General features: G+C 39.3%; 1 protein-coding gene across 4 annotated transcripts in view; it reads left to right on the plus strand.

Moving 5' to 3' along the window:
- LOC124794726 (beta-TrCP) overlaps nt 1-12,164 on the plus strand; it is a 115,978-nt gene extending 103,814 nt beyond the window's left edge. For all 4 annotated transcript variants that reach the window (XM_047258363.1, XM_047258523.1, XM_047258447.1 and 1 more), the window contains exons 11-12: nt 3,647-3,695; nt 11,303-12,164. In XM_047258363.1, the coding sequence (XP_047114319.1) occupies nt 3,647-3,653 (7 nt within the window). In that variant the 3' untranslated portion in view covers nt 3,654-3,695; nt 11,303-12,164. The remainder of the gene's footprint in view (nt 1-3,646; nt 3,696-11,302) is intronic.
- Nucleotides 12,165-13,639: the final 1,475 nt, after the last annotated feature.

Below are 13,639 nucleotides of genomic sequence, written 5' to 3' on the forward strand. Positions count from 1 at the left end.
TGCGGTTACCCTTGAACTGCATCACAGACAGGAGCGACTGCGATGGTGTACTCAACAACGAACCTGGGTGCACGAATGGCAAAATGTCATTTTTTCGGATGAATCCAGGTTCTGTTCACAGCATCATGATGGTCACATCCGTGTTGGCGACATCGCGGTGAACGCACATTGGTAACGAGTATTCATCATCGCCATGCTGGCGTGTCACCCGGCGTGATGGTATGGGGTGCCGTTGGTTACACGTCTCGGTCACCTCTTGTTTGCACTGACGGCACTTTGAACAGTGGACGTTACAATCCAGAGATGTTATGACCCGTGGCTCTACCCTTCATTCGATCCCTGCGAAACCCTACATTTTAGCAGGATAATGCACGACTGCATGTTGCAGGTCCTGTACGGGACTTTCTGGATGCAGAAAATGTTAGACTGCTATTCTGGCCAGCACATTCCGCAGATCTCCCACCAATTGAAAACATCTGGTCAATGGTGGCCAAGCAACTGGCTCGTCACAATACGCCAGCCACTACTCTTGAACTGTGGTATCATGTTGAAGCTGCATGGGCAGCTGTACCTGTACACGCCATCCAAGCTCTGTTTGACTCAATGCCCAGGCATATCAAGGCCGTTATTATGGCCAGAGTTGGTTGTTCGGGATCTATGCACCCAAATTGCGTGAAAATGTAATCACATGTCGGTACATGTCAGTTTTAGTATAATATATTTGTCCGATGAATACCCGTTTATCATCTGCATTTCTTCTTGGTGTAGCAATTTTAATGGCCAGTAGTGTAACTGGTGATTGTTTCAGTAATTAGGTCAGGAGAATTACCTCCTCTCTTACTGCCTGTAAGCATGAAACAGATAGTGCACCTGTTGCCTAGTAGTTTGCTGCTGCTGCTGCTGCTGCTGCTGCTGTTAGACTTTCTCCAGTCCTCCAACCAAGCAAATTGCTGCGACGTGCAGGACAGATACCTCCCAAAGCAAGCAAGCTTGCAATCATTTCCCACAGGTAGAGCCCACAAAGCACTGTGTTGTCTGCATCCTAGGAAAACGGTCTATGTTTGCACTGTGCAAGTGGGGAACGAAGTCTCGCCCTTTTTTATGCTGAATTACAGGCTCGTATCACTAACATCAATTTGCAGTAGGGTTTTGGAACATACACTGTATTCGAACATTATGAAGTACCACAAAGAAAAAGATTTATTGACACAGTCATCACGCATTCAGGAAATATTGTTCTTGCAAAACACAACTAGCTCTTTATACTCGTGAAGTAATGAGTGCTATTGACAGAGGATGTAAAATTGATTCCATATTTTTAGATTTCCAGAAGGCTTTCAACACTGTTCCTCACAAGCAGTTTTCTAACCAAACTGCATGCCTATGGAATATTGCCTCAGTTGTGCGACTGGATTCGCGATTTCCTGTCAGAAAGATCACAGTTTGTAATAATAGTCGGAAACTCGTGGAGTAAAACAGAAGTAATATCCGGCGTTCTCCAAGGAAGTGTTGGAGGCCCTCCATTGTTCCTGATCTGCATCAGGTGGGAGTGATAGATGACATCGACAAACTACAAAGAAGGGCAGCTCGTTTTGTATTATTGCGAAATAGGGGAGATAGTGCTACAGACTTGATATGTCAATTTGAGTGGGAATCATTAAAACAAAGGCGTTTTTCATTGCGACGGGATCTTCTCATGAAATTTCAATCACCAGTTTTCTCCTCCGCTTGCGAAAACATTCTGTTGGCACTCACCTACAAAGGGAGAAATGATCATCACGATAAAATAAGAGAAATCAGGGCTCGCACAGAAAAATTGAAGTGCTTGTTTTTCCTGCACACCGTTAGATAGTGGAACGGTAGAGAGACAGCTTGAAGGTGGTTCATTGAACCCTCTGCCAGGCACTTTATTGTGAATAGCAGAATAAGCACATAGATGCAGATGTAGACGTAGCATGTTGCAGGGTTGGCGTGGTCCAGCACATCATTGACTTGAAATACAGCATTATGCAAGGCTAGTTGGTGGTGTCTATGAAACAACTGGATAATAGCCACATTCATAGTTTGTATTTATACAGTCCAAGAAGACTTTTGGTGAGGCGGCTGATGGATATTGTTGAATCAGTAAATCAAAATGCATTGACTTGAATGCTTTGTGGTAACTATCACCTTCAGCTAGCATAACATATTAATAAATATGAGGGTGAATTAGTGCAAACCTTGAAAGTGCAATGAAAATCAAAAGTTTTCCTATTGATTTGTCAGTTGACAGCCTGTTGTTGTATCACAACGGAAAAGGAAGCTGTTTTAGTTCAAAAATGACAATCCCATTGTTGAATTGCACCACATTGGAACAGCAATTGGTGATAAGTTTTCTTTGAATTGTGAAGCTGTTAAACTTGTGGAAATTCATAGCAAGATGAAAGCACAGTACAATGATTCATAAATTTCCCTGCAGCAAGCATTACAGTAGTGCAGATAGCTTCAGGCATAACTTCTGTGTAAGATGCTCTGCACCTGGGTCTAGTGCACCATGAAGTGACGTATGAAAAGATTGCTGCAGTGCAAGAGTTAGTTAAGGAAAATGGTGTATGGCTGTCGGTGAAATAGCCACTATTTTGGATATAAGTGTTAGTCAGCAAATAATATTATCCATGATGCGTTACATTTCAATAATGTGTCCACAAGATAGGTGCCACATCACTTGACTGTTGAACTGAGAGATCATTGTGTCCATGCATTTCTAGGTCAGAGGTAATGGATTTGTGGACAGAATTGTTACTGAGATGAAATCTAGGATCTCTATCACCAGTCTGAAACTAAAAGATCAAACAAGGAATAGAGCCAAAGCTCTTAACCCCTGCAGTCCACTAAAATAAATCCACACTCAACTGTTGGTAGAGGAAATCACATTCTCTCTTTTTCAGATCCAAAAGTGATAATTTTGGAAATTTACATTGAAATGGGAGTAAGAATGACCAGTAATTAAACTCAAATACACTACAAAGTCACCTCTGCCTTGCATCTTGGAGTAAACAGTGAGGATTTATGAGTATTATGTAGGCTTGCTTACACTTAATACAATACAGTTTTCACCTCTTAGAAATACTCAAGAGAACTTCAAATGATGTGACGTTGAAAGGTGGTGTGCAGCAGTGATTGAAGGGGAGAGAGAGAGAGAGAGAGAGAGAGGGGGGGGGGGGGGGGGGGGGGAAGAAAAAAAAAAGTTTGAAAAAAAAAAAACTGTACTGGGTTGCAGCAAACAGATATGCAATTGAGAAGTATGATTATCCTAACATTTTGTTGAACTTACGATTCTTCGTATTTGTAATTAGTTACTTTGTTTGAACAACCAGATCAGTTTTCTAGGCCCTTCACAATCCCCAACACATGCTCCCTCCCTCCCTCCTCTCCCCCCCCCTCTCTCTCTCTCTCTCTCTCTCTCTCTCTCTCTCTCTCTCTCTCTCTCTCTCTCTCTCTCTCTCTCTCTCTGTCTGTCTCTCTCTGCTCTCTACCTGTTTGTAATATGGAGGAGATAGAAAATTACAACATTTCCACAAAGCACAACTTTTGTAATATTGACCAGAGCATGTATTTTTAAGTAAGGAAGATATGTTTGTGTAATGTGTTTCTTTTTCTCTTACAGCTTTTGAGTGACGTTCCTTCAGTGTAACTGATTTCCTCTGTGATAAACGGTAAGAATAAAACTTGCTGCACATTTGAGAATGTAATTTAAAATTTTGAATTGATGTTATGTCATAAGTATCAGTTATTTAGCATAATGTGTTTAAAGACGCTTAGTAATGTGGGTTAGTATTTTGTAACATTTAGCAGATATTAGTAGGAAATAACTTCTTGCATGAGAAAATTAGTCGTGAAAGTACAATTTACCCCTTTGAAAAAAACCTACTCACAATAACATTGTTCTCTGACATGGAAATAACACTGAAATTTTTAATGTTGGAATTATAAGCACATAATTTAAGAGTAAAGGAGACCACTCACAGAACAATAGAAGCACTGAGTTGCTGACAGGCATCCACACAAGAGGAAGGAAACTTGCTAGCTTTTGGAATAGAGCCTTTGTTGAGCTAGAACACTAAAAAATGTGTGTGGATCATATATCCATGAAAGATCCAGGTGCAGGACCTGTCCAATCCACCCACCCAGCACTTCCTATTCCAGTCCTATCTCTGGCTTGTCCTTGCCCATCAGAGGCAGGGCCACCTTTGAAAGCAGCTATGTCGTATACCAACTTTGCCATAATCACTGCACAGGGTTTTATGATAGTATGGCAGCCAACCAGCTGCCCTCCAAAATGAATGGCCATTGCCAAACTGTGGCCAAGAATAAAATTGACAACCTAGTGGCACAACATGCTAGATTTCAATGGCTGCCTCAAATCAAGGCTAAATGGGTTCTTCACTCCACAACCGGCTTTTATGAACTTTGCAGATGGGGGAGTTATGCTTGAAACGCATTGTTCACCCCCTTGACTTTCCGGGCCTCAAAATCTTTGTTAACTCACTGTTTTGATACCTTACACCCAACACTTTTCCCCTTTCTCAGTCCTCTCACTTCTTCCAAAACAGTGCCCCACGTCACCTTCATTGTGTTCTACACCCCACCACCTTCGGTACCTGTGCACCACATGCCTAGCCTGTGAATGTGCCACCCCTCCCTCCCCACATTCCTAGCATGCACGCCTACTGCCTTCCTTGGAGCTGCTAACTACCCAACCATCCCCAAACTCTCTTCCTGCCTCCTGCCACTCTTTCCCCTCTACCCACCAAACCAGAACAACTCCCAGTCATATCCTAGTCCACCTGCCAAAATGCAATCCTGGCATAAGTGTGTTCAGCCAGCATGATGAAGGATCATAAGTGTGGGTGGGTAGATGGGTGTGCACGCTCTATTTTCAACAAAGGATTTATTCTCAATGACTCAACACTACTTCTTTTTGGTGAGAAGTATTCTTTATTCCTAAATTATTTAAATTCTGCTGGAATTATGCAATAGCACTGAGTTAAGTCCGTAGCTTCTGCAGCTGAATGTAAACAGAACATAGGAAGAGTAGTCATACAAAATTGGTTGATGGGAATGGAGGCCAGACATATGAATATAACAGAAAATTAAAAGCTTCTTTAATTAAAGACTTTGAGTTAGTGAACGTCTGTCTGTTTCTCTCAGTTTTTCTGTTAAGACTTATGTCTGTTCCGTGTGAGGTTTCAAGAAATCAACTATGTGTACAGACACATACACTGTAACATCTCTGGACTTATACACTTCAGAATTTGCATGGATTTTCGTAATTTTCATTGCTCATAGTGTTAGTGTCGCTAAAGTAATAATGTCTTTGGTAGGATTCCCAGACGCGTTATTTGCTTTTAATTATTTCAGATTTTGATGGTTTATTTTCTTATTGTGTGTAAACAGACAGTAACTTGGGGGAGATAACTAGTGATTTCTTTCCTGGTCTCTTAAACAGTAGCATATCCTCAATCCGTATCAGTGCCTGGTAAACTGGAAAGTCTGAGAATAATTGACCACAAAACTACTTCTATATAACTTTTTTAGTGTTTGTAATATTAACTATGCTATTAGCAAACATTTCATGGCATTTGGTATGCATATATTTGTTACTGTTGCCCAGAAACAATCCTGTTATGCCAGCAAGGCAGTAGTATTGCACTACAGAAGCAAATCCATACACACTGGGCATAGATATTTCATCTGTCATGTGTTCACTGATTAGCTTAATGTTTTCTGCTACGTGATAAAAATAAATATTCAATATAGTGACTTATTCACTAGTTTTTAGTAAAAATTGTCAGAATCTTCATGATGACCTGTGCTTCTTGGCATAATTCAAGTAGTATTCCTGTTTTGAGATAAATAAGAATTTTTGCAGCCAAGATTGCATGTTGAAATATTTTTATATCCTCAGTGACTGTTTTCAACAGTCTGTAGTCTTCAAATCAACAGTATACCACAAGAAAAACATTACTGTGACGATCTGCATAAAAGGACAACTTGTATAAAAGTAGAAAAGCATAGTAACCAAATCACAATATTTTATTACACACCTACTGGAGATATTACTGTGTATGAATCTCGCAACCATAATGAAAGCATGCTCTATTTACAAAACACAGGCCTACATTGGCTTGTCAAATACATAAGAGAGTAGAAAAGTCCATAGCACCATCAATGTGCTGTGCTGTGGAGTGGAGACAATTTAATCATTTGAGCCATCACAGCTACGGCCCTTCAGGAAAGACTAAGCAAGCCTGCAGCAGAAGCATTTATAGGCAGTTACGTGCTTGGACAACTGGTGGTGAGCCATTACATAGATTATTAAATATTCTTAGAAATACAACAATGTACTCACTAGAAACATTGACATAGGAATGGTGGGTATACACTGAAGAGCCAGAGAAACTGGTACACCTGTCAAATATCGTGTAGTGCCGCAACCTGACATGACATTAACTTTACTAATGTCTGAACTAGTGCTGGAGGGAATTGACATCATGAATCCTGCAGGGCTGTTCATAAATCAGTAAGAGTATGAGGGGGTGGTGTTCTCTTCCGAACAGCACATTGTAGTGCATGCCAGATATGCTCAATAAAGTTCATGTCTGGGGATTTTGGTGGCCACTGGAAGTGTTTAAACTCAGAAGAGTGTTCCTGGAGCCACTCTGTAGGAATTCTGGACGTGTGGGGTGTTGCATTGTCCTGCTCTAGAATTGCCCAAGTCTGTCGGGATATGCACAATGGATATGAATAGATGCTGGTGACCAGTCAGGATGCTTGCGTTCGTGTCGCCTGTCGATCGTATCCAGACGTTTCAGGGGTCCCATATTACTCCAACTGCACACACCCCACACCATTACAGAGCCTCCACCAGCTTGAACAGTCCCCTGCTGACATCCAGAGTACATGAATTCATGAGGTTGCCTCCATATCCGTACACATCCATCAGCTAGATACAGTTTGAAGTTAGACTCATCCGAACCGGCAACAAGTTTCCACTCATCAACAGTCCAGTGTCTGCATTGACGGGCCAAGGCGAGGCGTAAAGCTTTGTGTCGGGCAGTCATCAAGGGTACACAAGTGGGCCTTCGGCTCCGGAAGCCCATATCGATGATGTTTCATTCAATGGTTTGCATGCACACACTTCTTGATGGCCCAGCATTGAAATCTGTAGCAATTTGCAGAATGGTTGCAGTTCTGTCGCATTGAATGATTATCTTCAGTCATCGTTGGTCTCATTTTTGCAGGCTTTTATCTTGCTGCACCGATGTCAGAGATTTTATGTTTTACTGGATTCCTGATATTCATGGTACAGTCTTGAAATGGTCGTATGGGAAAATCCCCACTTCATCGCTACCTTGGAGATGCTGTGTCCCAATCACTCGTGCGCCTTATATAACATCACATTCAAACTTGATTGAATCTTGATGCCGGCCACGGTGGCCGAGCGGGTCTAGGTGCTTCAGTCCAGAACCACGCAGCTGCTATGATCGCAGGTTCGAATCCTGCATGTGTGTGATGTCCTTAGGTTAGTTACGTTAAGTAGTTGTAAGTTTAGGGGACTGATGACCTCAGATGTTGAGTCGCATAGTACTGCCATGGTAGCAGCAGTGACTGATCTAACAACTACACCAGATACTTGCCGTCTTATATGAGACTTCGCGACCACAGCGCTGTATTCTGCCTGTTTACATATATCTCTATTGGAATACACGTGCCTGAACCAGTTTCTTTGGCACTTCAGTGTATAATAGAAAAATTATCTATCGGTCTAAGCATAAACAGCCATAAGCATTACATAATATCACAAAGTAGGATTAAGAATGTCGATTCACCTGAATCAACAGTACAATTATGTTCTTCCTTGTTTATAGATGAACATGAATTGTCTTGTTGAAGGTAACAGTGCATAAACACACAGTTCCTACATTTATAGGATGATCCAAAAAATCATACTGAGGACACTGTCATGCTGCATTTGAAGTGTAATGTCTGCAACAATTGGCTAAGGAGATTCTCATAGGCTGGACTGCCTTAGGGTTACAGGTCCAACATTTGAACATTCGTGGAAAAATAAAATTGACAGTAAAAATTTAAAAAAATGCTCACCATAAGGTATTAGTATGAAGAACCTATGGGTAGGGTAGTACAGATATGAGAGGGCTCTCATTGTAACATATATAGCCTATCAACAGCTCCACAAATGAACTCTCCTCCACTCAGTGGCACTCTGTTGGTGCTATGCACTTTTTATCTACTCTGTTTCTTGATTTTTGAGACTTTCTTTATAGATAATGAATTTTCTGTATATGACATAATTAGGCAAATGTGGTGTGTTTGTTTTATAGATAGTGTGCTCTTGTTGTGGTTGTGAGATTCATGCACATAAATATTATTTCAAGAAGGTATGTAAAAATATATTGCGACGTGGTTATTATGTTACTCCACTTGTATACAGGTTGTACAGTTATGTAGATTTTTCAGAGTAATGTTTTTCTCCTGATATATTGTGGATCCGAAGATGACTGTAGACTCTGTTGAAATCGGTCATTGAAGAAATAAAAATATTTCAACATATGATCATGGGTGCAAAAATTTTTATTTATCATCAAATAAATCACATCATGCCCAGAAAAATGTGCAATTTCCATAATCCTAGTTTGTTGTCTCCCCATTCCCACCTTGCTATTCCTCTTTCCCTGTCACATTTTCTGTATTATACTACAAATGATTCTTTCGTTTTTAAAGTTCTGTACGTTTCCAAAGTTTTACATGTACAAATATGACTTGGTGCATGATTAGAAACATAAACTCACGAAGTTTGTGTTAACACACTGCATGTGTTCTAAGAGTGCCCCTTTGATCACACGTCCAAGCTATAGTCTAGTTCCTTATGTACCGACATCCTTTCAGTGGTCATCGCAGCAACGCTGATAAGTTTTGTAGTTATCTTGGCGGCGGGTGTGGGGTGTGAAAATACAGTCCTTAATGTACACTCAAAGGAAAAAGTCACAAGAGAACAGAACCACATCAGCGTCATCCCAACAGCAAACCCAGTGACACAAAAGTTCATTGTTCAGATAATGGCAAATAGTGATGCTCCAGTGAGCAGCGGTCCTGTCTCATTCGAAGGTCAGACTCTAAGAATCATAAGCAGTCAGTTGTGGACACAACAACAAAACTGCAGCAGCAGCTGCAGCATATCTAGGTAAGAGGTACCTGCCAACCTTCTCACAGAAGAAACATAGCCCATACATCTTTGTCTGTGACATGGCACAGAAAACATTAACCTTCGGCAAAACTTGTTCATGCACAAAGATTTTGTGAGGATTTTCAATGCCCCACACTCTCACATTGCAGTGAGTAACATTTTCATTGCTACAGATGTGATCTCTGCATTCTGTGTGAGTGCAGCTTTGTTGTTGCTGTAGAGCTCACCAAATGTTGTTAGTTGTTCTGAGACGGCATTTCAGCCACTACGAAATAGTTATCATCCAATTTTAAGAAAACTATTTCTTGAAGAAAATTGATTTTTGCACATCTTAGTCTATCTCTAGTCAATAAAGGTCTTTAAGTTATTCATTATACAGTGTATAAAATTGAGTAGAACAGTGAATGAAATTTTAGAGTTTGTATTTGTAAAAATGTATTGTGTAAACCTTGTGTATGGTTGATTTTTAGCTCATACATTGCTGTGTATGTTGATACGGTATCACAATTCTATTTAAAATTGGGAGGAGAATGCTATCTTCTTTTGTTCTTGAGTTATTGGAATTTTATTTATTTTTTTATTTTTTTAATTATTTTTTTTTTTACAGCACACAGTCTTATGTTATTTGATAAATACTCAAAACTTTGTTTGCTGTGATATGGAAGTAATTTGTCTGCAAATGGCTCTGAGCACTATGGGACTTGACATCTGTGGTCATCAGTCCCCTAGAACTTAGAACTACTTAAACCTAACTAACCTAAGGACATCACACACATCCATGCCCGAGGCAGGATTCGAACCTGCGACCGTAGCAGTCGCACAGTTCCGGACTGAGTGCCTAGAACCGCTAGACCACCGCGGCCAGCAATTTGTCTGCAGCAATGAGGGGTCGGCAGAATGGGAAGTATAAAAACATTGATAACGCTTAAGGGAAAACCCAGGGGCTGCATTTAGACATGTCTTCAGAACCTGTCCTGTGTCAGAGCATGGTGAGTTGACTTGTCCACAGCAATCAAAGGATTAACCTTTCCAGATAAATGGAAAGTTGCTTCATTGATGGATGGAAGGTTGCTCCATTGCTGAATATCAGCTTGGAGGCAAAATGTTCATCCTCGAATGCTTTCAGCATTGTGATGCAAAATTGATTTCAGTGGCCATAATCTTCCAGTTTTAATTTCTGCAGTGGCTACAGACAGTATGATTTGAAATATAACAGTCATCACAGGGTCTTCTGCTCATTTTGCTATGGTATTCAATGTTCATGGCAGTCCACAGAATTTTTGAACTGTTTACAAAACTTGCGCTCACCTTGTCCAAAGTTCCATATGGCATCCTTGGTCAACAAGTACTTCGCTGTTTACAAAGGCCCAATTGTCCCTAAATTGTCGATACCAAAGTACAGTGCTCTGTTTACATGGCAGCTTTTTTCCATAATTCCTTGTGAATGCATGCTGCACTGTTACCACAAACATATTGCATATTCCAACACAAAAAATTTGTTCCTTGCTTTATCATCCTTCTGTCAAGGCACTGCAATCTTTTAACACCAATGGTGGGTACAGTGCAAACCCTAAGGCTGTATGGTTCTATTCATGCATCAATAATGTTTGTACGTGTAATACTTTGGTAAATACAATCCTTAGAGATTGAGTGAATCATTTATAGGAACCCTGTATTTTAGCTTTAGTTTGCCCGTTAATTCGAATAGTCACTATTATCACCTCCTGTGACTGTCAAAATAACTTGTCAAAAAGCTTTCGTTGTTGTGCAGTCTAGTAAGAGTGGTACAATCTTGAATCATCTTTGTTTATATGAAATGGTACTGACTGACAATCACTTTCAAAAGGCAGGTTATTTATGTTGGAGGGGAGTATTGGAGATAATAGAGGGGTGAGACATTTACTTTGTGTGTTTATTTTTTCACTGTTTCATCAGACACCTTACATTCTGTGTAATTTTCTTCTTTAACAGTAAGCATCTTTACACATTGGTATTATTGTTATTATTATTATTATTATTATTATTATTATTATTATTATTATTATTTGCCTGCAGGAAATTCTGCTGTAACATGGTGGACAGCAGAAATTGTTTGCACCGTCGGTGTTACCACGAGCATCAGAAGGAATACCTTAGTGGCAGTGTGTTGCTGAGGTGGTGTGCTGTAATGGTCTGCTGCATGTGTACTCTTTGTGAGGAATAACTTCAGGTTGCAAGATGTGCTCATGCATACACTAAAGGCTTTATAAAATTTTGTAAAATATGAATTACGGACTTCTCGCAAACTGTTGCGCAGTGAACTAAAAAATGGACAAGCCACCAGTTCATCAAGTGAATATGTATTGTGCAGCATGCCTTCTGTGGATTGGTGGTACTGAAACTATTCTTAGCTGCATCACGCTAGTGAAAACTTTCCATAAATTGTAATTCATTGTGATATGGGAAAAAGTTTTATTTATTACAAACAGACCTAACATGTGCACTATTTGACTAAGGAAACTGTTCAGCTAGTGAGCTGTGGCGACCTCAATGTTCGATATTTTTTTCCTAAGAAAAATATGCAATTCATACGAACATCTTTGAGTGGAAATTGTGCAGAAAGTATTATTTATAGGTAGGTGCACATTTATTGCAAGTGACAATGTAGTGCTTTCGTTAAATTGTATATTGTACTTTAATCATGCCTTTAGACCGCAAGAGCAGGACAGTGTCTGTTAACAGGCTTTGAAGGCTCTGTTGTTTTATAGGCCTAAAACACTGCTATGCAGTGTTAGAAGACTAGCTGTGTTGTATATCTGTAAACTAGTGCTTGATATTGTATTATATTAAATTGCATTCCACATGCAAATTGTTGTTGTTTTTGTGTGAGTCATCTGCAGTTTTTGACATAGGAAAATAAAAAGTTTTTACAAATGTTTTGATGTGGAATAGTTAAATAGAAAATGTTTCCTTCACCTTCGATTTGTGACATCAGTGTAGTTGTACATGAATTGTCCTCTGCTGTTTCATGCCACTTTTTTACATAAAAAAATGACTTTGCATAGAACTCTAGATAGATTTTGCAGAAATTTTTTGCAAATTTTCAATTTTTGAGGATGGTACATTTGCAGAAAGGTTAGAACAAATTGCCATTAGGAGTAGGTCCTCAGTAAGAGACTGCACCTGATGTAATGTTATTATCAGCTTGTATTGTCTTGTTTTATTTTTTTTAATAAGATCTGTCTTGCCAATGGTGCATATTATATGCTTTGGAGCTGCTGTCACAGGCTGAAGCATTACAGGTGTGAAAAATGGTAACTTTTTAAGGAGGTATAATCACCCATCTTTGTAATATAGCTTTATATTTCACTTCATTCTACTTTGTTCCTGTATTTTAAAATTAGACTGAAACTTAATTTTTGTGTGATAATTTTTTTTACTTTACTCTTTATCTACGTATTTGTTGAGGTTCTCCCTTTTTATTGAGCTCTGTTACATAGTATATTTATGGTATCATGTTAGAATTTGACAATTAAATACAGATAGGCTGCTATGTCACATTCTGCAGAGACATGAAATTTAACTGCTGGATGCCTGTGATAAAGTGGATGAATTTTGTTATTAATAATCTGTAACAGCTTCTCTGCATTGTTTGACGCAGTCTTTTTAAGGCACAAGAATTTCATTGTTCTTATGTTATTGTGTTGATAATGGCATGATCTCACGAGATGCTATCTAGATTGATGTAAAGCTGAATTTTTGGTTTGGATATTTGATTCAAACATCTTGAGTGAGAGACTGTATCTATTAGATATGGCTAAATGCACTTCAGTTTGTATGTATAGCTTCATTATATTTGCTTTTCCTGTAATAGGATTGCATTGTAGTGACTGAGCTGCCTTCATTCTAAGGTGGTCAAGGATCTTGTAAAGATAAGAACCTAGGCTTGCGTGGTGTTACATAGCAATATTTCAGAGCACACAATTTAATGTTGTTTTACATTTTGTACTATTTTATTGCTTCTGTTGAGTTTTGACTGTGAAAATTGAATGAAATTGAGAATTCAGCCTGAAAACAGTCCAGATATGTACATGTGTGTCATGGTGTGCATTAAATTTTTTAATGACAACATATAAATAATGCAAATAATTATTGAGAGAATTTCAGCCAAATAGTTCCTCATGCATGTGTCAGAGTAAAGTGGAGATCTTACAATAGACTTCGCATACATTGGGGATCTCTCTCTCTCTCTCTCTCTCTCTCTCTCTCTCTCTCTCTCTCTCTCTCTCTCTCTCTCTCTAAGCATCTGGATTGTTACAAATATAAACTTGCCATTATTTGTGAAATAAGTTTGACGTTAGCAGTGTGATTAAAGTATTTGAAGGAAGTTGGGTTTAGTAACATGTTGACGTC

This window comes from Schistocerca piceifrons, chromosome 1, assembly GCF_021461385.2.
Source record: "Schistocerca piceifrons isolate TAMUIC-IGC-003096 chromosome 1, iqSchPice1.1, whole genome shotgun sequence".
NCBI classification, from domain to species: domain Eukaryota; kingdom Metazoa; phylum Arthropoda; class Insecta; order Orthoptera; family Acrididae; genus Schistocerca; species Schistocerca piceifrons.